The 25,133-nt window shown below is 43.5% G+C and overlaps 1 protein-coding gene across 7 annotated transcripts in view; it reads right to left on the reverse strand.

Moving 5' to 3' along the window:
- PTPN3 (protein tyrosine phosphatase non-receptor type 3) overlaps positions 1-25,133 on the reverse strand; it is a 178,505-nt gene that overhangs the window by 6,303 nt on the left and 147,069 nt on the right. For all 7 annotated transcript variants that reach the window (XM_069958242.1, XM_069958243.1, XM_069958244.1 and 4 more), the window contains 6 exons: positions 24,076-24,230; positions 23,260-23,350; positions 11,616-11,677; positions 10,189-10,335; positions 9,760-9,888; positions 529-674 (listed from right to left, as the gene is read on the reverse strand). In XM_069958242.1, coding sequence (XP_069814343.1) covers positions 529-674; positions 9,760-9,888; positions 10,189-10,335; positions 11,616-11,677; positions 23,260-23,350; positions 24,076-24,230 — 730 coding nt within the window. The remainder of the gene's footprint in view (positions 1-528; positions 675-9,759; positions 9,889-10,188; positions 10,336-11,615; positions 11,678-23,259; positions 23,351-24,075; positions 24,231-25,133) is intronic.

Below are 25,133 nucleotides of genomic sequence, written 5' to 3' on the forward strand. Positions count from 1 at the left end.
GTAACTTGGTTTAAAAGTGTTTTGCAAGAAGAGCTCACGGTTTTTCAAACTTGGTTTCAGAGCATTGCTTTGGTTCAGGAGCCTCCTGTACTGGGTGGGAGGGGGAGTGGGTGAGGGGCATGGGGCATGGTCTGCATAGCAGGGTTCACAGCACTGTACTCTGACCCAGGAAGTCTCCCTCACCTTCCAAATCATGGCAGATCCACTTCCTTCCTACTTCATGCTCCCTGCAGTCTGTCTCAGCCCTTGTTTCCCATCCTCTCCATTCCTGCTATAATGTGCCTACACTTACACTGAACTATACACACTGCAGCTATAATGTGCCTCTACTAACACTAAGAGTGGATTTGGATTACAAGCACGGCCCCAGAACGAATTATGCTCGTAATCCAAGGCACTACTGTATATTCAGCAATACTGAAAAATGTCAGTAAGTCTTTATAGTTTGCACTAACGTTCATATTTCTATGTATGACAGTGCCTGATGGCAAATACAATTTCAAATCAAATAACAACCAATAAAATCACCTGCAGTGCACAAGCATGGGTTTCTTTTCCACTCTCTTTTGTCTCACACAGTTTACAAATTCCAGGAAATCTGAGGATTCATCTGGTACTCCATGATCAGGCCAAGCAACATATTGTAAGTGAGAAACTGGAAGCTCTTCTCCTGTCTTTAAATAATAGTTGGATCACTCAAGAGTATTATAATGTTACCACATTTTTGTCAACATACATATTGATATAACATTCATTAACCCCTTAAGGACAGAGCCTGAAATGGCCTTAATGATAGAGACAAATTTTATGAAAATGACCTGTGTCACTTTAGTCATTAATAACTTCGGGATGCTTTTACCTATCCAGCTGATTCTGAGAATGTTTTCTCGTGACATATTGTACTTTACATTTCTAGTAAATTGGAGTCGATATTTATAATGAATATTTATGAAAAAAACCAAATAACGTGAAAAATTGTGAAAAAATGCATTTTTCCAACTTTGAAACTGTTTTGCTTATACAGAAAGTGGATATACCACATAAATTATATATTAAATAGCATTAGCAACATGTCTACTTTATGTTGGTGGCATTTATTAAACGATGTTTAATTTTTTTTAGACAATACAAAGCTTAAAACATAAGCAGCAAATTTCCAAATTTTTAGTAAAATTTCAAAATCAGATATTTTTAGGGACCTGTTCAGGTTTAAAGTGTATTTGAGGGGCCTGTATGTTAGAAAGCCCCACAAAGCACCCCATTTCAGAAACTGCACCCCCCAAACTCTGCAAAAGCACATCCAGAAAGTGTTTTAACCCTTTAGGAGAGTCACAGAAATAAAAGCTAAGTGTGTAAGAAATTTGAAAATTTTAATTTTCTGTGCAGAGATTTTATTGTAATCCAATATTTTTCATATTTATAAAATTATTACCAGAGAAATTCACCCCAATATTGATTGCCCCATTTCTGCAGTTTATAGAAATACCCCATATGTGGCCCTATTGCGCTATTTGACACAACCACAAGCCTCAGATACAAAGGAGCGCCTAGTGAATTTCAATAGCTCCGTTATATTTGGTCATTTTTGACTGTACCACTTCAGGTTGGCAGAGGCTCTGGGGTGCCAAAACCTAAAAAACACCCCTAAAGGGACACCATTTAGAAAACTACACCCCTCAAAGAATGTACCAAGGGGTGTGGTGAGCATCTGGACCCCACAGGTGCTTCACAGATTTTCCTAACAATATGGCGTGAAAAAAGAAAAATTTATTTTTTACACTAAAACGTTGTTCTAGCCTTCAATTTTTCATTTTCACAAAGGGATAAAAGGAAAAAAAACCCAAAACATGTAGCGCAGTTATTCCTGAGTACGGAAATACCCCACATGTGGACATAAAGCGCAATTTGGGTGCAGGGCAAGCCTCCAAAGGGAAGGAGCGCCAATTGGCTTTTGGAAGCTGGATTTCACTGGAATGGATTTCAAGGGCCATGTCGCATTTACAGAGCCCTCGTGCTGCCAAGACACTGGAAACCCCCCACATGTGACCCCATTCTGGAAACTACACCCCTTAAGGAATCTAACAAGGGGTGCAGTGAGGATATGGACCCCACTGGTGACGGACACAAATTTTCACTTTCACGGCACATATATGCCCGTCATCCAGGGGTACATATCCTCACTGCACCCCTTGTTAGATTCCTTGAGGGGTGTAGTTTTCAGAATGGGGTCACTTGTTAGGGGTTTCCAGTGTTTTGGCAGCACGAGGGCTCTGTAAATGCGACATGGCGTTCATCATCCATTCTGGCCAAATCCAGTCTCCAAAATCCAAATGGCGCTCCTTCCCTTCGGAGTCTTGCCCTGCGCCCATATGGCGCTTTATGTCCACATGTGGGGTATTTACGGACTCGGGGGAAATTGCTCTACACATTTTGTGGCTTTTTTTCTCTTTTAACCCCTTGTGAAAATGAAAAATTCAAGGCTAGACCAACATTATAGTGTAAAAAAATGTAATATTTCATTTTCACGCCACATTGTTCCACATTTGTACCCGTCACCAGTGGGGTCCATATGCTCACTACACCCATTGTTACATTCCCTGAGGGTTGTAGTTTCCATAATGGGGTCACTTGTGGGGGGTTTTCACTGGCTTGGCAGAACAGGGACTTTTTAAATGCAACATGGCCCTGGAAATCCATTCTACCGAAATCCAGCCCCAAAAAGCCAAATGGCGCTCCTTCCCTTTGGAGGCCCGTCTTGCGGCCGCTTAGTGCCTTAAGTCCACATGTGGGGTATTTCCGTACTCGGGGGAAAATTCTCTACGCGTTTTATTTTGTTTCTTCTCTTTTAACCCCTTGTGAAAATGAAAAAAACCAAGTCTAGATCAATGATTTAGTGTAAAAATGAAAAAAAATTTACACTACATGTTGGTCTGTACTTGATTTTTTCCCTTTTCTCAAGGGTTTAAAAGAGAAAAAAAGCACAAAGCGTGTAGAGCAGTTTGTTTCGAGTACGGAAACACCCTACATGTGGACATAAAGCGCCATGCGGCCGCAAGACGGGCCTCCAAAGGGAAGGAGCACCATTTAGCTTTTGGAGGCTGGATATGGCTGGAATGGATTTCAAGGGCCATGTTTCATTTACAAAGACCCTATGCTGCCAAGACAGTGGTAAATCCCCACAAGTGACCCCATTCTGGGAACTACACCCCTCAAGGAATCTAACAAGGGGTGCAAAGAGCATATGGACCCCACTGGTGACGGGCACAAATGTGGAACAATGTGACGTGAAAGTGAAAAATTTCATTTTTTCACTTTCACGGCACAAATGTGCCCGTCATCAAGGGGTCAGTATCCTCACTGCACCCCTTGTTAGATTCCTTGAGAGGTGTAGTTTCCAGAATGGGGTCACTTTTGGGGGGTTTCCACATGGCAGCCATCCATTCTAGCCAAATGGCGCTCCCTCCCTTAGGAGGCTTACCCTGCACCCGCATGACGCTTTATGTCTACATGTGGGGTATTTCCGTACTTGGGGGAAATTGCTCTACACATTTTGTGTTTATTTTATCTTTTAACCCTTTGTGAAAATGAAAAAATAAAGACTAGATCAATGATTTAGTGTAAAAATTATAATTTTTTTACACTAAATGTTGGTTCAGCCTTGATTTTTTTCATTTCCAAAATGGGTTAAAAGAGAAAATAAATGCAAAACGTGTAGGGTAATTTCCCCTGAGTACGAAAATACCCCAAATGTGGACATAATGTGCCATATGGGCACAGGGCAAGCCACCAGAGGAACAGAGTGCCATTTAGAGGCTGGAATGGAGGATGGAGGCCATGTTGCATTTACAAAGCTCCTGTGCTGCCAGGACAGTAGAAACCCCCCACAAGTGACCCCATTCTGGAAACTACACCCCTCAAGGAATCTAACAAGGGGTGCAGTGAGGATATGGACCCTACTGGTGACGGGCACATATGTAGAACATGTGCTGTGAAGATGAAAAATACTATTTTTTTCACTTTCACAGCACTAATGTGGCCGTCACTAGGGGTTCATATCCCAGCTGCCCCCCTTGTTAGCTTCCTTACGCGGTGTAGTTTCCAGAATGGGGTCACTTGTGGGGGGTTTGTACTGTCCTGGCCGCACAGGGGCTTTCTAATTGCATCATGGCATCCTCTAATGGGAATGGGGGCCATGTCTATTTAGTTGGGGAAAAAGGACAATTTTAATAAATTTGGGGGTATTGGGCCAATTAGAAGTTTATAAGGTTGAAAAGGACAGGAGTCCATCAAATTCAACCTGTGTTGATCCAGAGGAAGGCAAAAAACCCTCGTGAGGCAGAAAACAGTAGCCTCATCACAGGGAAAGAATTCCTTCCCGACTCCATAATGGCAATCAGAATAATCCCTGGATCAACGTGACCCCTGAAATAAGAATAAGGGACAGAATATTGAAAATTTAGAACTCCAAGGACGTGTGGTATGCCTTGAAGCAATCCTTTATGCAGAGGCCGGGGTGATCAGGACAGGTGTCACACTGGTAAATGGTGTCCTTCCCCCTTTTGTGGCACACTCTGCACTTCTTTTGGGATCTCCCCTTTTTTCCAGTGTGGGGGACTTCACCTGGAAAATGTTGTCCCTGTACAATACGGGGTCCTTCATATCCAGAGGCGCTGGGGCCCGCTCCGTGGCTGCCGAATATCAGGGCTTTGATTACTGCTTCCTGGAAATCAAGGAATTTCCCCGGGTGGCCGGCACATCGGTACAACACAAAAGCGTTGTACATCGCTGTTTGTACCAGATGTACGGCCACCTTTTTGTACCACGTTCTTGTTTTTCGCATGGCGTTATATGGTTTGAGGACTTGATCTGAGAGATCAACTCCTCCCATATACTGATTGTACTCTAGAATACAATCAGGTTTGTTTACCACGTTTGTGGTACCACGTACAGTGACAGGGGTGAATTCTGTGAATTGTGGTCAGAATAAGGACATCGCGCTTGTTCTTATATCTGACCAACAACATATTTTCACAGGCATAGGCCTTGCTCTCCCCCCTTCTCATCGTTTCTCTAACAGGGTGACTTGGTAGGCCTCTTTGATTTTTTCGGATCGTGCCGCAAGCTACAGTAGCTCGGGCAGCGAGGGACCGAAACAGGGGGATGCTGGTATAAAAGTTATCAACAGACAGGTGATAACTTTTATCCAGCAGTGGGAAGATCAGTTCCCAAACGATCTTCCCACTAACTCCGAGGATGGGGGGCATTCTGGGGGCTGGATTTGGGTGTCCCTACCCTCATATACTCTAAATCTGTAAGTGTACCCTGAGGTACTCTCACAGAGTTTGTAGAATTTCACGCCATACCGTGATCTCTTACTGGGAAGGTACTGGCGGAAATGGAGTCTTCCTTTGAAGCTCAGGAGGGACTCATCTACTGAGATGTATTTCTCTGGGATATACATCTCAGTAAATTTGGCTGAGAAGTGCTCTATGACCGGCCGTACTTTGTACAGTCGGTCATATGAGGGGTCATCTCGCGGGGGGCAACTTGCATTATCATTATAATGCAAGAATTTTAGGAGGGTTTCGAATTGTACCCGTCCCATGGCCATTCTGTAAAGTGGGGTATTATACATAATATCCCCACTCCAGTATTGCCGCATTGTGTTTTTTTTTACTAGGCCCATGTGCAGCAGAAGCCCCCAAAATGTTGTCATTTCGGCTGCATCCACAGGGGTCCACGCCATGGGCCTAGCAAAAGAAGAGGAGGGGTTCTGGGCCAGGAATTGGTGTGCGTACAGATTTGTTTGCGTCACCATCATATTTACAAGATCATCAGAGAAATAGAGCTTGAAAAAGTCTATTTTTCTGAGACCTGTGGGGTTAACCTGGATTCCCGCCGTTGCCATAAAGCCAGGAATCCAGGGCTGATGATTTTGGGGGTCTGGGGTCCAGATGGGGTCACCTGTCTGGGGGACGGGGGGTGGGATGGGATGACGTGTCTGGGGGGCAGGGGGCGGGATGGGATGACTTGTCTGGGGGGCAGGGGGTGGGATGGGATGACTTGTCTGGGGGGCAGGGGGTGGGATGGGATGACAGGGGGCAGCACGAGGCGTCCTCCTTGGACGCCGTGGTGGATAACCATCATCACCGGATGATGATGAGGATGAAGATGAATGGAGGAATGAAGGATCCCCCCATTCATCCTCACTGGCTGTTTCGGTGTCAGAGGCGATAAGTGCGTACGCCTCTTCCACCGAAAACCGTTTCTGTGACATTTTTATACGGGGATTGGGGTAGGGGGGGGTATGTAAATGTAATGTGGTCTAGTGGTGTAGTGTAAAACTTTATTAGATGTATTGTAATGTAATGTGTGGTAGTGTAGTGTAGTGTTTTGTGTTTTACGTGTTTTTCACAGTAAGGGGGGGGGGAACCTACGTCAAAAAAAAAGTTGCTGATAAATACCGCACTTATGTGCGGTACTTATCAGCAAACAGTGGCGGTAGGATATAGAAGAAAAAGGAGGAAAAAGGGGGGGGGGGAAACCCCTACACCAAAAAAGCGGAGTTGCTGATCAGCGGCGCACTTACGTGCGATGCTGATCAGCACACAGCGGTGAAAGGGCGCAAAAAAAAAAAAAAAAAAAAAAAAGGTATTTCTTCACCCCAAAGCCACTGATTAGTGTATGATATACACTAACCAGCCACTAGGGGGCAGTACTACGTACCTGACGGAAATAGCCAAAGATACGAACGTTCCCGAATACCCGAAGAGCCGAACGAAGACGCCGAGAGAAGCGGACGCCACCGGATCGCCGATTCGCCGCACCGGACACCGCGATCAGGTGAGTATGGTGCACTACACACCACACACACCTGCTCTGCGCACCTCAGCTAACCGACTGAGGTGTGCAGATCAAAGTAAAAATATTTATTCTTACTTTGATCGCCGCTATTGGCCGGCCGGGCTTGGCCGGCCAATAGCGGCGATCGGGGGGCTGGCACCGTGGCCACCCCCACTCTAAACACTAATGATGATTGGTACTGTCTCGGACAGCACCAATCATCATTAAATTCCGGGTCCCCGGGTCAATTACAGCGATCGTCGGCACGGGGGGGGGGGGTTAATCACCCCAACAAGCTATGGTGGTCTGCTGTTAGTAACAGCAGCCATCATTACCCGATCGCCGCAGCGGTCGGGTAAACATCGGGCGTAAATTTACGCCCTGGTGCGTTAAGTACCAGGCTGCGAGGGTGTAAATTTATGCCCGATGTCGTTAAGGGGTAGAAGAAGAGTTTGCTTAAATAAGTTTTCTCATAATGAAACCCCTTTTCAACTGTCTAATGAATATATTTTGGTAAATAAAGATATTTTACTACCTTGCTTTCATTCTGCTTGTCATGTAAATAGTCTGCTCTATTGCCTTCACTCGCCCAACTTCCCGTAACAGTCTTACTGTTTTTGCTAGAGCTGGAAATTAAGCCAACTCTCTCTTTCTCCCCCACTATTTAGGAGACTCCTTTAAATGTGGTTGGCAGGTTATATTCCCAGCTAAAGTGTACAATAGGAACAGGAAGTCCATCAAAGGATAAACACTAGACAGGAAGTTGGGCAATGGAGACAGACAGAGCAGACTGGTTGCAGAAGAAGCCGAAGGAAATTATGAAAGAACACAGAAAAGTAATAAAATAACTTTATTTACAATACATGTTAGATTATATCACATATTTTTAAAGTGTCTGGTGCCATGATTCCAATGTTGTTTTTGATTTCTTGCTAGGTCTGCCAACCCTCCCTATTCATCATGTTCCTGAGATACAGGAGTTTTGCTATTTGCTTAACTATCTGTACTTTTCACATAATTGTCAGATGAGTAGAAACTTTATTGCAAGTTAAGAGTTTAAATGCTAGGCTAAGGGGCTGTGATTAGATGCTTTATTACTGCTTCAGGCTTTATTATCTGTGTAGAGCGGCTGCCGAACATCAGAGAGGCAAATATTGATAGCCTAAGCTCACTTTTTATCATAATAAAATGTGAATAAAGTGACAGTCTGAAGACTTTTCAAATTCATTGTAGTCTGAGCCATTAGCTATAGTCATTACTGATGGTAAATAAAAATTCTATATTGCACTATACAATAGTATAAACACATTTTGCCCTAAGTACTTTTATATAACTTTTAAATAACACCACTTATGTCCATAAATTTTGTATATTACGGCAGCTGCTCCATTTAACAGTGATGCCACCTTTTTTCCTCTCTATGTTCAGACAACCCCCTAGAGTTAAAAGTTACTTGTTAAAGTGACACTGTCACCACAGTTTTCATTTTTTCATAATTTTCAAGGTTTAATTTACTAATATTGCTGTGTCCATAGCTAATTTCAGACAAATTATCAAGTTGATTGTTCAAGAGAAAAATGAACTTTTATCACCTTGTTATTGCGCCACCTGGGCGGGGCTAGTCCACGAAGCGCCACATCGCCCCGCCCACTCCACCGCAATTGACCCCGCCCCCTTTGCTACGTCATTTCTTCAGGCCGCTCTGCTGCAGCGGCCTCCGTCTTTTTTGGCCCTCCCAGCCTGTGCAGGGACGTCGGGACGTGCGTGTTCACATCACCCAGAGCGTCATGCGCGTGCGTCCCCTTCATTTACCGCACAGGCTCACTGGGTAAGTGATCTTCTCCTGCACCAACCAGCCTGGCTGTGCTTGCGTTCGCATAGCCCGCGGCTGTCAGGTGCAGGCATGGTGGGGCTGTGTGCAGTCCATCTGTGCCCTGTTGTCCCCCGGACCTCTCGCTGCTGGCTGTGCCGGCGTCTGCACAGCCAGCAGCGATCTGATGCGGTAGAGGCGCAGTGCGGCCGTCCTGCTTGCACTGTGCCGGTGGTGGCCAGTGTGTGACAGAGAAGAAAGCTGCGGGCGGCCAACAATTTTACTAGCTGTTCGGACTGCGCCTGTGCACTACTGCATCAGATTGCTGCTGGCGGTGCGGACGTCAGCACAGCCAGCAGCGAGAGGTCCGGGGGACAACAGGGCACAGATGGACTGCACACAGCCCCACCATGCCTGCACCTGACAGCCGCGGGCTATGCGAACGCAAGCACAGCCAGGCTGGTTGGTGCAGGAGAAGATCACGCTCTGGGTGATGTGAACGCGCACTTCCCAACGTCCCTGCACAGGCTGGGAGGGCCAAAAAAGACGGAGGCCGCTGCAGCAGAGCGGCCTGAAGAAATGACGTAGCAAAGGGGGCGTAGTAAACGGCGGTGGAGTGGGCGGAGCGATGTGGCGCTTCGTGGACTAGCCCCGCCCTGGTGGCGCAATAACAAGGTGATAAAAGTTCATTTTTCTCTTGAACAAGCAACTTGATCATTTGTCTGAAGTAAGCTATGAACACAGCAATATCAGTAAATTAAACCTTAAAAATTATGAAAAAATGAAAACTGTGGTGACAGTGTCACTTTAAGCATTATTCTGAATCAAACATTTAAATACATCCTGACATCTCACATACATACAAATAAAATTACTGGGTAAACCAGAAGTCACATTTTATTTGTATTCCATGTTTTAAACTGAGAAAATATTCAGCTTTTCTGTGTTTCCAGGAAGATTTCCAGGAATGTGACCTGTTTAAAAGCAGTATGCCAGTCTCAAGTAATAAATGTTAAAGGGGCACTGTCATCACCAATAAATAAGGTTAGATCAGCAGGGGAGGTGATATACTATATTTCTGAAATTATCAGCCCACAAAATTTTACCTCTATGTTTGTTAACATCATTTCTCTGAAGACATAAGCAATTGTGCAGACTTCAGAGTTACATGTTACCCGAAAATTCCCATATTCCATCACATCAGGAGGGTCAGGCCAATACTGTTGACATTTGGTCTAAAGAAACACAAAAGTTTATTCATTTATTAAATTATAAAAACAATATATACACAAAACACACTTTTCATTGAATCACACTTCATGCATGATCAAAGCATTTATACTATTCGGAGGGGTATTCCGGGTGAGTCATTTGTATATATTAATGGCAATGATGTAAGAATAGCAAGCAAACAAGTGATATTTATTTGGTTGATGTTACTCATAGTATGTTTTTATATATATATATATATATATATATATATATACATATATATATATATATATATAAATCACAGCAAAACAGCAGAGCCCTACCCTTCCTCGCTCTGTTAACGTTGTTAACATGATGATAAGCGTTAGTCTGTTGTCCCAAACCATTTGCCAGAAATGTGCACACGTATGAGGAAGGGGGCCTTGTGTGGCAATGTATCTGTTCACAATATTAGACGTTGGAATTTCCATCTACAAAAGAACAAGAATTAAACTTTAGCCATATTATATAGGTCCTAATTAAATGAAAGATAACAGAATTTATACATGCCTGGGATAAACATATCTATCCTAAGATAATAAGAAAGGAAATACTAAAAGGGCAGACTAGATGGACCAAGGGGTCTTTTTCTGCAGAGAATCTTCTGTGCTTCTATGACAGCTAATACAGACAAGAACTGAAGATGTTGTCCATAGCAACCAATCATATTTTTGATTCTATATTTTAAATGCACATCTGAAAATAAAAGCAACAACCAGATTGGTTGCTACAGGTAACACTTTCAGTTCTTTTATTTAATGGTTTTTATACACTTATTTTTTTATTCATTTCAATAAATTTTAACCAGAACAGAGAGAATTTTATCAAAATAGTCTGGAGGCTTCTATCTGCCTGCCAGCCTTAATTGATAGACCTGTCCCTGTTTGAGGATAGATCGAGATCTATCAATGGAGGCCAGAGGGGCTAGCAGAAGCTTTTCCAATGACTTGTGGTTCAGACTACATTTGAATGAAGACAGGTTTCCTTTCAAATAAAAAAGTAAATGCATAAGGTGGTACAGTAAAGGCCCCATAACCCTGTCCATACATGGACAGTTACATGGAAACAGGAGATGCGTCCCACTGTTTCCCTTACAGTGGGATACTAGCAGCCTGAGGTATACATTGGGGGTTCAACAAAATATACCTGAGACAGAAGGCTCAAAATGTGGTGTAAATGGGGTCCCAATGACACACAGAGAAATACACTAAAAAAACACTAAAATACACCTTCTTTAATGGCTAGCGCTGAGAATATACAGTCAAATATACATTGTGTCTGTTTACAGACATCTATATAATGGTTATGTCTCATATCACTACAGAAAAAAAAAAGATGTGCAAAAACATCTTCTGAAATATCTTTTAATGTTATGGTAATTTTGGGACCAAATATATCTATATAGAAATTAGCTGTATTGATCATGATCCCATAGCATAGAATTAGATGGTAATACTCTTATTACCCACTTCTACCACTAGAGGGGGCTTATTAACTGGATGAATATTTATAAACTTTCTACAATAAAAAACAGAAATGTAGTTTTTGGATGTCTGGGGAACTTTAATACCATATCTGATTACTGAACTACTGAAACCTCTTGATTTGAGGAAGCTGAGCTACAAGTTTCTTAATCTCTTCAGGTGATTCCTATACAATCTCTTCAGGTGATTCCTATAAAGAGCAGCTACATCAAATTGTATTTACTTACATTTACATAACTTGCATTTATGTAGTCTTCATTCCCCTGTACAATTACCCGCGTTGCATCATCTGCAGGTATAAGATTCCTCAGTAAGTTGTGCTCTATAAACCTTTTGTGTGCATTCACATGTGCAGTGTTTTCAGCTACTACTGTATGTATTCCAGCTTTAGTACAACAACATGCAGCAAACACCGTATGTGTGAAATATTTTTTGCTGTCTAATAGACAAACTGAAAATAAATAAAACATATATCTTAATATATGAATTTCAAAAGTATAGGTAGTTTTTACAAATATTGTGCAGAATCCAACCATAAAGTAGCCTTATACTGCAACACATATTCCAAATAACAGTTTATTCTGTGAAACAATGGATTCAAACATGCAGGTTTTGAAGTCACTATTTTCACAGATTTGGAAAAATGATACAAAACTGCATAAAAATCAACACCTACAAATGAAAAGATACTCCTGTTACCTAAGAAAGAAGCCCCCCCCCCCAAAAAAAAAAAATGGAAAAAGGTAGACAGGGGTGTGTGGTAAAATAATAAACAAGTAAACTCACTCCTCCTTGTACCTCCGTAGCATTGCTCTCGGGTCCTGTTGATGGCCGCCGGCTATCATCTTCTGCTGAAAACCAGGTACGTCATGTACCCAGCACCTTCAGCTGCAAGGTCAGAGAGATTGCCCTGCCGGTATGTGACGTTTAGAGATGAGCGAACTTTTCAAAAGTTCAGCCCGACCGGACTTTTGGATTTTTGGATTTGATTTGTTCGGATTTCATCGTTTAAAGCATCTATATGATACGGGGGTTGTGTATTGGGTTAAATTAAGGGCTCTACATGTCAGTAACATCATTATCTTTTCGATATCTCAAAGTCATTTTCTTTTTTTTAGACTTTAATATTCACCATTACAGGGTCTATGCAGGAATTCACCATTACAGGGTCTATGCAGGAAATTCACCATTACAGGGTCTATGCAGGAAAAAGGTCACAAATGCAGTATAGGAGCAGCAGTAGTCATTGGAGGCCAGTGGAGGTCTAGCAATAGTCATTTGAGGCCAGTACAGGAGTAGCAGTAGTCAACATGGAGGCCAGGCAGGAGCAGCAGTAGCCAACATGGAGGCCAGGCAGGAGTAGCAGTAGCCAACGTGGAGGCCAGGCAGGAGCAGCAGTAGCCAACATGGAGGCCAGGCAGGATCAGCAGTAGCCAACATGGAGGCCAGGTAGGAGCAGCAGTAGCCATCATGGATGACAGGCAGGAGCAACAGTAGCCAACATGGAGGCCAGGCAGGATCAGCAGTAGCCATCATGGAGGGCAGGCAGGAGCAACAGTAGTCAACATGGAGGGCAGGCAGGATCAGCAGTAGCCAACATGGAGGACAAGCAGGAGCAACAGTAGTCAACATGGATGCAAGACAGGATCAGCAGTAGCCAACATGGAGGGCAGACAGGATCAGCAGTAGCCAACATGGAGGCCAGGCAGGAGCAGCAGTAGCCATCATGGAGGACAGGAAGGAGCAACAGTAGTCAACATGGAGAGCAAGCAGGATCAGCAGTAGCCAACATGGAGGCCAGGCAGGAGCAGCAGTAGCCAACATGGAGGCCAGGAAGGATTGGCAGTAGCCAAAAGGGAGGCCAGGAAGGAGCAGCAGTAGCCAACATGGAGGACAGGCAGGAGAAACAGTAGTCAACATGGAGTGCAGGCAGGAGCAGCAGTAGCCAACATGGAGGCCAAACAGGAGCAGCAGTAGCCAACATGGAGGCCAGGCAGGAGCAGCAGTAGTCAACATGGAGGTCAATTAAGGCCCAGCAGTAGCCAACATGGAGGCAAGGGCAGGAGCACCAGTAGTCAACCTAGATGTCAGTTAAGGCCCGGCAGTAGCCAACAAGGAGGTAAGGGCAGGCACACCAGTAGTCAACCTAGATGCCAGTTCAGGCAAAGCAGTAGCCAACAAGGAGGCAAGGGCTGGCACACCAGTAGTCAACCTAGATGCCAGTTAAGGCCCAGCAGTAGCCAACATGGAGGCAAGGGCAGGCGCACTAGTAGTCAAACTAGATGCCAGTTAATGCCCAGCAGTAGCCAACATGGAGGCAAGGGCAGGAACAGCAGTAGTCAACATGGAGGCAAGGGCAGGCACAGCAGTAGTCATCATGGATGCCAGTTAAGGCCCAGCAGTAGCCAAGATGGAGGCCAGATCAGGAGCAGCAGTTGTAATGGGGTGACATGAGCAGCAGAAGCAGAAAAATGAGGTCCATGGACAGGCGAGAGGTAGCAGGGCAGCAGGAATGGTGGAATGACCAGTAAGGTCTAGTTCACATATAGGCCAAAATAGATGCAGAAAAGGTCCTACATCTTGGTGACAACAGGACCAAATCCTACTCTGTGGTATCAGGAGCAGGTGTCACAAATTCCTTATCTATCCATGTGGCGTTCATTTTGATGAAAGTCAGACGTTCCACACTATCACAAGACAATCTGGTTCTCCTGGGACTGACAATATGACCTGCTGCGCTGAAAACTCGCTCAGATGACACACTGCTGACCGGACAGGAGAGTATGACCAAAACAAATTCAGCGTGTTGTGGCCAGACATCTAATTTTCCCACCCAGTAGTCCAGCGGTTCCGGCACGTTAGGTGGCAAAGTAGAGTCCAAAAACACCTGGACTTGCTGTTTGAGGTGTGCCGCCATGTCCTGCTGCTGTGCGGGTGCTTCTGTTACCCCGGCCTGTGGCTGCATGAAAGCGTGCATCATGGACATCAGGCTCAGACTGGTGCCGCTGCTCATGCCACCCAAGCTGCTAGAGGAGGATGTAGAGGAGGCAGCGCTGCTGGTGTGGCCCTGGTGGGAATGGCGTGAATGAGAGCACCGTGTTCCAAAGGCTGCAACTAACTGTGCACCCAGCTCCTCTCTATAATAATTAATTTTTTCCTCCCGTTGGGAAGGGTGAATGAATTCACACAGCTTGTTGCGATACCGTGGGTCCAGTAGTGTGGCCAGCCAGAACTCGTCCAGTTGACGAATCCTTTGCAAGCGTGGTTCAGCCTGAAAGCATATCAACATGCGCTTAGCCATTTCCACCAGGGAGTGGGAAGGAGTCCCCGCCTCAGTCTCCACAGCATACTGCCAATGGGTACTGCCTCCATCCTCCTCATCCTCCTCATAGCTCTGCATATCCTCCTCTGGCCCCCCTCTGGTCTGGCAGGAAGGCTCATGTCCTTCTCCTCCACCCATCTCCCCTAAGAGTTCCTGTTCAATCAGGTCCTCCTCCTCCTCAACTTCCTCTCCCTCCTTTTCCGCCAAGCCTTCCTTCAGCGACCCAGGCTGCAGCAGTGGAAAGACCTCTTTCCCCTCGCCACTGAGTTGCATCAGCATCAGCTCCAGTACATGAAGCATGGGTATGATGGCGCTCAGTCCTGTGTCTTGCCCACTGACCAGAAAGATGGCCAGCTCAAAGGGTCGTAGCAAGCGGCAGGTGTCACGCATGAGCTGCCACTGGCCGAGCTCCAGGTTACACAGGGGAGTCGCCATATCCGCCTGCATCAAGAGAAAATCAGTCAAGGCCTTCCTCTGCTCATAGAGACGGTCCAGCATGTGGAGGGTGGAGTTCCACCGCAAATGAGACGATGGTTGGGAAGACCATTCCTCCGCTGCAGGTCGAGGTTACACAGGTTACACAGCTTTCGAGCCATTGACAGCACAGTCTGTAAATAGGATGAAGACTTTACAAAGTGTGTAACTATTTGGTTCAAAACATGTGCCATACACGGGGCGTGCCTCATACCTCCTCGACGCAACGCGGAGAGAATGTTGCTACCATTGTCACTCACCACCGTCCCAACTTTAAGATGGCGTGGAGTCAGCCACGAGAGGATTTCCGTCTCGAGCAGGCGGTGCAGCTGTTCCCCTGTGTGTCTCCTTTCACCCAGGCAGGCTAGATGCAGCACAGCATGACACCTCCATGCTACACCCAAGTGGTACAAGGGAGGAACACTGGCGGTTGAGGAGGTTTTGGACCTTCTGGAGGAGGTGGAGGAGGACCGCGACACAGGAACCCTGCTGTGACAACGGGGTGGTGTCATCGCCCTTCCCTGGCCAAGTTGCTGGGGGTCCGCCGGCCATATTGCATTTACCCACTGAGCAGTAATGGACATATACTACCCTTGACCGTAATTACAGCTCCAGATGTCTGTGGTTAAATGTACATGTCTGCTTACTGAATGGCTTAGCGAGTCAGCAACCTTTTTCGCGAACATAGCTACACATGGCTGGGATAGCTGTGTTGGAAAAGTAGTTTTGACTACTTTAAACGGCAGAGCCTGGAGCACCATCAACTTGGCCAGGTGGGCGTTCAGCTTGACTGCCGCGGAATTGCTGGGTGCATATGTCTGCCTCCGGTATAGGGACTCCATGATGCCAGGCTGCCTACTGCTAGCAACACAGGGGCCACCAGCCGAAGAAGGGAGTGAAGCCACACTCCCTTCCACAGAGGAGGTCTGACTACTGCTGCTTCCTGCTGCTGTTGACCGCGGGTCTGCCTGGGCCTGCTGTGACCCACTATCACCCCGTTTCTCCCAGGCGGAAAGGTGGTGGCGCTTCATATGGGCGACAGATTACCACATAGGTATCCTCTGGGCACTTTTTAAAAAACTGCCACACAGGCAAGGTGTAGAGTCTAGTACAGACAGGCTGTGAGGATGGGCGGGCACTGACGATACTAGGACCTGCAGTGGAGGAGGTTTCCCCAGTCGTCATCTGCTTGTCCCGACTGCGCTTCCGACTTGTAAGTTGATTACTGCTGCCTGTCTGCTTTTTAGTTGTGGCGGGCCTGCTGGCGGACGGATTCCCATTTGAAGAATCCGTTGAATAAGCCAAATCCCGCCGTGGATCCCATGTAACATTCGATGTAGCATAATCCTGTTCCAGAATGATGCTATCATCCTCATCAGGCTCCTGCCCAGCTCTCTCTCGTCTACTGCCTACTGCACTCCTGCCAGGCCTAACATGAGCCTGCTCTGATATCGCCTCCGACACAGCTATACCCTGCACTTGATTGTCCCCTGTCTCTTCCCCCACGTGCTCATCATCATCAAAGAGCAGTTAGCTGCTCATAGACGCCAACAGTTCCCTTGCAGGCGGCGGGTCAAAAGTTAGCGGGATGTTACTGAGGATGTCAGATGGAGAACATGGAGGAATTGCTGCGTGCCCGTGCCAAGTCAGGGTTGTGTCCGAGGTACCCACAGATACCTGGCTGGCTGTCTCACTACTCATCCTTGTGGACGTCGAAGTGTGAGCCAGCCACTCCAGGACTGTGGAATTAGACGTGTGGACACGACCCTGGTGTTACAAAGGAAGCTCAGGCCTGCCACTGGGCCCTCTTCCTGCGCTACTTCCTCTTCTCCCCCTTGAGCCAGACTCTCTGCCCTGCCCTCTGCCTGAAACGCTTTGTGAGGTTTCCTGCTGCCGCTGTGCCATGACTTTATATTCAAATTCTGATTGCTACACTTGGTAGATGAGAACAGTATTTTCTGTAATATATAGGACTATATATATTTCGGACTTGTAATATATAGGACAAGTATATATATATATAGCACTTTTTTAAAGATATAATACAATACACCTGCACCAGGTATTTTTATCTCCCAGTATAAGACGGATGTGATATACACACTATCAATCAGAAGGGTCCAAGTATAGAAATTGTCTATATATATATATATATATATATATATATATATATATATATATATATATATATATATATACATATACACACTACCGTTCAAAAGTTTGGGGTCACATTGAAATGTCCTTATTTTTATAGGAAAAGCACTGTACTTTTCAATGAAGATCACTTTAAACTAGTCCTAACTTTAAAGAAATACACTCTATACATTGCTAATGTGGTAAATGACTATTCTAGCTGTAAATGTCTGGTTTTTGGTGCAATATCTACATAGGTGTATAGAGGCCCATTTCCAGCAACTATCACTTAAGTGTTCTAATGGTACAATGTGTTTGCTCATTGGCTCAGAAGGCTAATTGATGATTAGAAAACCCTTGTGCAATCATGTTCACACATCTGAAAACAGTCTAGCTCGTTACAGAAGCTACAAAACTGACCTTCCTTTGAGCAGATTGAGTTTCTGGAGCATCACATTTGTGGGGTCAATTAAATGCTCAAAATGGCCAGAAAAAGAGAACTTTCATCTGAAACTCGACAGTCTATTCTTGTTCTTAGAAATGAAGGCTATTCCATGCGAGAAATTGCTAAGAAATTGAAGATTACCTACAACGGTGTGTACTACTCAGAGGACAGCACAAACAGGCTCTAACCAGAGTAGAAAAAGAAGTGGGAGGCCGCGTTGCACAACTAAGCAAGAAGATAAGCACATTAGAGTCTCTAGTTTGAGAAACAGACGCCTCACAGGTCCCCAACTGGCATCTTCATTAAATAGTACCCGCAAAACACCAGTGTCAACAACTACAGTTAAGAGGCGGCTGCGGGATTTTGGGCTTCAGGGCAGAGTAGCAAAGAAAAAGTCATATCTGAGACTGGCCAATAAAAGAAAAAGATTAAGATGGGCAAAATAACACAGACATTGGACAGAGGAAGACTGGAAAAAAGTGTTGTGGATGGATGAATCCAAGTTTGAGGTGTTTGGATCACAAAGAAGAACATTTGTGAGACGCAGAACAAATAAAAAGATGCTGGAAGAATGCCTGACGCCATCTGTTAAACATGGTGGAGGTACTGTGATGGTCTGGGGTTTCTTTGGTGCTGGTAAGGTGGGAGATTTGTACAAGGTAAAAGGGTTTAACAGATTAAAAGCTAGAATGCCAAAGGTGTGCAATGCTGTAATTACTGCAAAAGGAGGATTCTTTGACGAAAGCAAAGTTTGATGTAAAAACAATGTTATTTCAAATACAAATCATTATTTCTAAGCTTGTCAATGTCTTGACTCTATTTTCTATTCATTTCACAACGTATGGTGGTGAAGAAGTGTGACTTTTCATGGAAAACACAAAATTGCTTGGGTGACCCCAAACTTTTGAACGGTAGTGTGTATTTTATATATATATATATATATATATATATATATATATATATATATATATATATAATCAAAGGAATCTCTGTGGCACTCAAAAGATAGTGAAAAAAACTTGTGGTTTATTTGCCCACAACCGCAACGTTTCGAACTCACAGTGAGTCCTTTCTCAAGCAGTGTTCAAGCACATATGGCATAGAGTGAGTATAAATACATACACAGTGGTCATTAGCAACAGTGGTAACAATTTGGCAATCAGTGTCAACAAAATCAAAATAAACAGCAGCACGTGTATATAGAGCAGTGGCAATCGTTTACAGTGCAAATCTATACAGTGTAAATAAACAAGTGTAATCACCAGTTACAGTGTTAAGAGAGTGTCTATAAGTTCATTAAAAAAAGTCCATGATTATACAAAGTATCTGGAATCTCTGGGATCATCACCCACCATGATGTCGATATAGCTGCGGCTCCCAAGATGGTGAATTCGGCGTTGTCCAAGACCGACTGCGCATGTCCAGAGTGTCACCCCATAGAATCAGCTATCCATCCGCGATCCGTGTTGTGACGTATTCAGCTGGATTAACCGCTTCATTGCTGACCGCAGCAGATACTGTACTGTACGTAGTGGCAAGGGTAAATCAACTGTAAACGGAGAACGTCTTCACGGCAGGTGCGCCCACTTGATCTCGGCCTTATCTGGACACTAGTCCTGTACTACCATGTAGAGGTACAGGAGATCGGGAACGAGCCATCCGGGCTGCTGTAAAACAACAACACACGTGACCGCTCGGTGTATGGAGATCCCGGACTCGCTAAAAAACAAACCATGGATCACCTCCACTAAATCCATTCACTCCACCACCTACGGATTCCAGGTAAGTATCCCAGCCGTGCCTGCTGACGTATAATCTCCAACAGTAATGACACATGTCACAAAAAAACGCAGCCCAAAAAAACGCAGTATAGACTCATGGTCTGAATGGTGGTATAGGACATATTAGCCGATGGGAGGTCCGTTCTCTGAATCATCATGTGGTGGTGTTCCCTTCAATTCCAGAAATGAGAATGCTTGGAAATCTAGATATAAAGAAAAGAAAATTAATATCCGATAACATATATTCAATGCCATATATGCAATGGGTCCACATATAAGAAGAAGAGGGAAGCAGATTCTGTCAAAACCTCTAGTGAATTCTTATCCACATATTCTAGGAGTAATTTTTAAATCCACATTGAGTCCAAATGGTTTTAGGGAATTAAGCTCAAAGATCCAGTATAATTCCCGTTTTTTCAACCTTGCTAGTCTGTCCCCACCTCTAATAGGAGAAGTAATATGTTCAATGAACATGATGCGTAGGTCTTGTTCTTGGTGGTTCCTGTCACAAAAATGTTTAGATACAGGTAAGTCTAATCTCTTTTTCCTTATCGTGTATCTATGTTGAATGAGGCGTGTCTTAACGTCAAGTGATGTTTCCCCAACATAAATCAGGGGACATGGACAAATAATCACATAAATGACCCAATCCGTTTCACATGTAATGTGTTGTTTGATGGGATATGTTTTTTGTGTAGTGGGATGGATGAACATCACTTGACGTTAAGACACGCCTCATTCAACATAGATACACGATAAGGAAAAAGAGATTAGACTTACCTGTATCTAAACATTTTTGTGACAGGAACCACCAAGAACAAGACCTACGCATCATGTTCATTGAACATATTACTTCTCCTATTAGAGGTGGGGACAGACTAGCAAGGTTGAAAAAACGGGAATTATACTGGATCTTTGAGCTTAATTCCCTAAAACCATTTGGACTCAATGTGGATTTCAAAATTACTCCTAGAATATGTGGATAAGGATTCACTAGAGGTTTTGACAGAATCTGCTTCCCTCTTCTTCTTATATGTGGACCCATTGCATATATGGCATTGAATATATGTTATCGGATATTAATTTTCTTTTCTTTATATCTAGATTTCCAAGCATTCTCATTTCTGGAATTGAAGGGAACACCACCACATGATGATTCAGAGAACGGACCTTCCATCGGCTAATATGTCCTATACCACCATTCAGACCATGAGTCTATACTGCGTTTTTTTGGGCTGCGTTTTTTTGTGACATGTGTCATTACTGTTGGAGATTATACGTCAGCAGGCACGGCTGGGATACTTACCTGGAATCCGTAGGTGGTGGAGTGAATGGATTTAGTGGAGGTGATCCATGGTTTGTTTTTTAGCGAGTCCGGGATCTCCATACACCGAGCGGTCACGTGTGTTGTTGTTTTACAGCAGCCCGGATGGCTCGTTCCCGATCTCCTGTACCTCTACATGGTAGTACAGGACTAGTGTCCAGATAAGGCCGAGATCAAGTGGGCGCACCTGCCGTGAAGACGTTCTCCGTTTACAGTTGATTTACCCTTGCCACTACGTACAGTACAGTATCTGCTGCGGTCAGCAATGAAGCGGTTAATCCAGCTGAATACGTCACAACACGGATCGCGGATGGATAGCTGATTCTATGGGGTGACACTCTGGACATGCGCAGTCGGTCTTGGACAACGCCGAATTCACCATCTTGGGAGCCGCAGCTATATCGACATCATGGTGGGTGATGATCCCAGAGATTCCAGATACTTTGTATAATCATGGACTTTTTTTAATGAACTTATAGACACTCTCTTAACACTGTAACTGGTGATTACACTTGTTTATTTACACTGTATAGATTTGCACTGTAAACGATTGCCACTGCTCTATATACACGTGCTGCTGTTTATTTTGATTTTGTTGACACTGATTGCCAAATTGTTACCACTGTTGCTAATGACCACTGTGTATGTATTTATACTCACTCTATGCCATATGTGCTTGAACACTGCTTGAGAAAGGACTCACTGTGAGTTCGAAACGTTGCGGTTGTGGGCAAATAAACCACAAGTTTTTTTCACTATCTTTTGAGTGCCACAGAGATTCCTTTGATTATATAATTTAGCACCTATGGTCACAAAGGTGCTTTCTGTTTGGCACCAACTATATTTTTCTTGAAGGAGTGCTGCGCCACAGAATATTTTTTGCTATATATATATATATATATATATAAAGATAGATAGATATGGCACTTTTTTAAGATATAATGCTATACACCTGCACCAGGTATTTTTGTCTCTCAGGATAAGACGGATGTGATATACACACTATCAGAAGTATAGGACTTGTATATCTGTACAGCACGTTTTGTTTCCGTGCACCCTTTGCTGTCCTATGCCTAATCTATCTATCTTTAGCCCTCTCTATATTTCTCTCTCAATCACTCGCGGTTTCTCCTTTCCGCTATCCTAATCTTTCCTTTCCTACTATATCTTCTCAGTAGTCTGTAGTACACAATAGCAGCAGCAGCAGCTTGCTTCCTCTCTCTCTCTACACACTGCGTGGTGCGGTCATGTGACCGCTCCTCTTAAAGCAATACAGACATCACACAGGGGGTGGGCTAGTGCAAGATCCCTGCTGATTGGATGTGTTCCGGGCATCATGTGAAAGCGCTTTTCCTGCCCGGAACACTTCCTGCTTTCTAGAATGGCGGCTGCCATTTTAGAAAGAAAGGGAAAAAAAAAACGGAGCTGATTTCCAAAAATCCGAATCAGATCGGGCTCGGATTTTTGGAAAAATCTGAACCGGATCCCATACCGGCCGAACCAGTTCGCTCATCTGTAGTGACGTTGCAGCTATGAAAGCTGCAGGTCACCGGAGGCTGTTAATGGGACCCTGGAGCAGTGTTACGGGGCACAAGGATAGGTAAGTTCACTTAGTTTATTTTTTTCCTTTTACTATTACATGGAGCGCCGAGCAGCAGAACATCGCTCTCATGATCAGGATTTTTCATCAAGATTATCCAACATTGTGCATGTCCTATTATACAAAACGATAATCAGCCTGAAATTTTACACCATCGTTTACTTGGCTTGAAGTTGGACAGAATTTTTAGCCAGATTAAGGGGCATTTTTTGGTGGAAAGTTTATTTTTTTAAATAAACCCCACCCCTTTCTTGTACCAGGTGGAAAAGTGTCTGAAAGTGGTGGAAAGGTGTCTAAAATGTATAATAATAGTTCAGAGATTGGATCGGCTGATCTCAAATTAGACTTCAGGGAACCGATTCATTGTCATGGCAGGCTGAGGCTTTCTGGAGGGTACCCATGATTTTTTACAGACATTCCCTAGGAGGACTAAAACATGTTAAAATATTTTTTTTTATTCAATCTGTCAAATTCCATTTGTCAAATAAAAAGTAAACAAAAAAACAAACATATTTGCCATCACCACGTGTGGAAATGTCCTAACTATTAAAAGATAATGGTGCAATTGTAAAAGAAACCAAACAAAAAAACAAATGTCAGAATCTATGCCAAATGTTTAACAATAAATTCTACAAAATATTTTGCAAAACATGAGTGAATGGGGTAAAATAAATAAATAAATAAATTGGGGGGGGGGGGGGGGGGGGAGTTAAAAAATCTGGCAAGATTTGGCTTGGCTAGATTGTTTTGCACTTTTAGATACTGCCAAAGCTCAATATACATACTTACAAGGTAAGACATCCTTATATCGGTTTTTATCCATATTTTGACCAGTTTTTGCACAAGTAATAGCAAGCCCCGGTTTCTTCCGATATAATTGCTGTAAATAAAACATAAACAATAGGATTAAATGTTATTTACATGTAATGCAGTTAAAATATGCACTTTTCAAAACATAAATTAGAGATGGACCTTTTTATCAATAACTTTCCATGGTTTGCTTTGGACATTAACGTATCTGATGCAAATAACATCCTCTGGGACAAGAAGATGGTAAAAAACACATGTCATCTGGTAAAAGCTATATAACATTTATCTGTCACCTACTATAAGCTATACAGTATGTAATTATAACTGTTTTCAGACACTCAGTTTTTGAAGGGAACAGGCAGTGGAGTCAAAATGTGTAGTTAGTTTTTGACTAGCATGGTGCCCATGACTAAAGAAAAGGTAACCAAGCTGTCTTAACAAGAAGACTACTTTCATACTTTTATTGAAACCTGTTCATTCTGCAAAATGGTTGGTGTTTTTTATTATCAAAGCAAATGTTGGAAAATATGTACTACATATAAATAGAAATTCCCAAATACCACTCATATGAAACATTTGGTCATTTACACAATGAGAAATGGTACAAATGAATAAACCTGCATTTTTAAGGGGGTCTACACCATATATAATAAATATTATATATATATATATATATATATATATATATATACACACACACACACACACACACACACATATACACACACCACAATTAGAAATTATTTCCATATTGTGCTTAGGAGAAAAGAATCAATCAGTTAAAATATAATCAACCTCAAACTGAATGAGGACAATTCCAGTCTCAAGGCCTTTAGTTAGTTGCTCCATTGACCCTTGCAATGTGTCACAGTATTCTGTGGGAAGTATCATTGGTGGAAAACGAAAGTCTGTCTCATCACCTGATTTCAGCTCTCCAAATGGTTTCACAACTGAAAAATAAAAATATGTCATTAGTAACGCTTAGGCCGTTTCAATACAACATTTACAGCTTTGGTGTATTTGCTATGTATCAGAGGTAAGTACATATCATATCTGCTTCGCTTTAGGAGGCATCATCCCACTTGCGTAATGTAATGACGTTGGTAAAAGGGGCATTAGGCAACATAGTGAAAACTAAACTGACATTACTCAATCTAAACCCACTTTGTTGTGGAGGAGTTACAATTAGTCATGTATTGTGTTACTAAATATCTATACTAGGGTGTTCCCTTTGACTGATTGCCATTGCCAAGGGGAACATCCTAACATCCTAATAAGGAACATTCTTATTAATTTCTTTACACATAAGGTCAGAGCTATGTATTTTAGATATAGAGCTTAAAACAAACTGCACATACACAAATCTAAAATACAATATACTGGCTTCCAGATAGATAGACTGGCCACTACTAGATAGATTTTAATAGTGCATGTTGTTATATATTTAACTCAATAAAAACATAGTATTCAGTAAAATCTTAAAGGATGATACAAGACAGCTCATCGATTACTAAATCAGCACCCATGCCAGTCAACTGTTCTGTAATCTACGTTACAAAAATGAATAGGAGTTTGCCTCTATTCACTGTGTAGTGGTGGCCATGTGTAGTTGCAGATAAGCGTCACACCATAAGAAGTAGGCACTAGCACCACCGCTTCAGGGTCAGAATGAAGGGCAAAAGGGCAGGTGTAGGACAGGATGTTAGTGCAATGAATGAATACTAGCTGGTACTCACTTTCTAAGAATGAAAGCATAATGGCAATCCACACGAAGAAGAAATCAAGAGGGTGCTCACCAAGCAACATTATCTTTTTAAAGGGGTTATCCAGCACTACAAAAACATGGCCACTTT

This window comes from Dendropsophus ebraccatus, chromosome 2, assembly GCF_027789765.1.
Source record: "Dendropsophus ebraccatus isolate aDenEbr1 chromosome 2, aDenEbr1.pat, whole genome shotgun sequence".
Classification (NCBI taxonomy): Eukaryota; Metazoa; Chordata; class Amphibia; order Anura; family Hylidae; genus Dendropsophus; species Dendropsophus ebraccatus.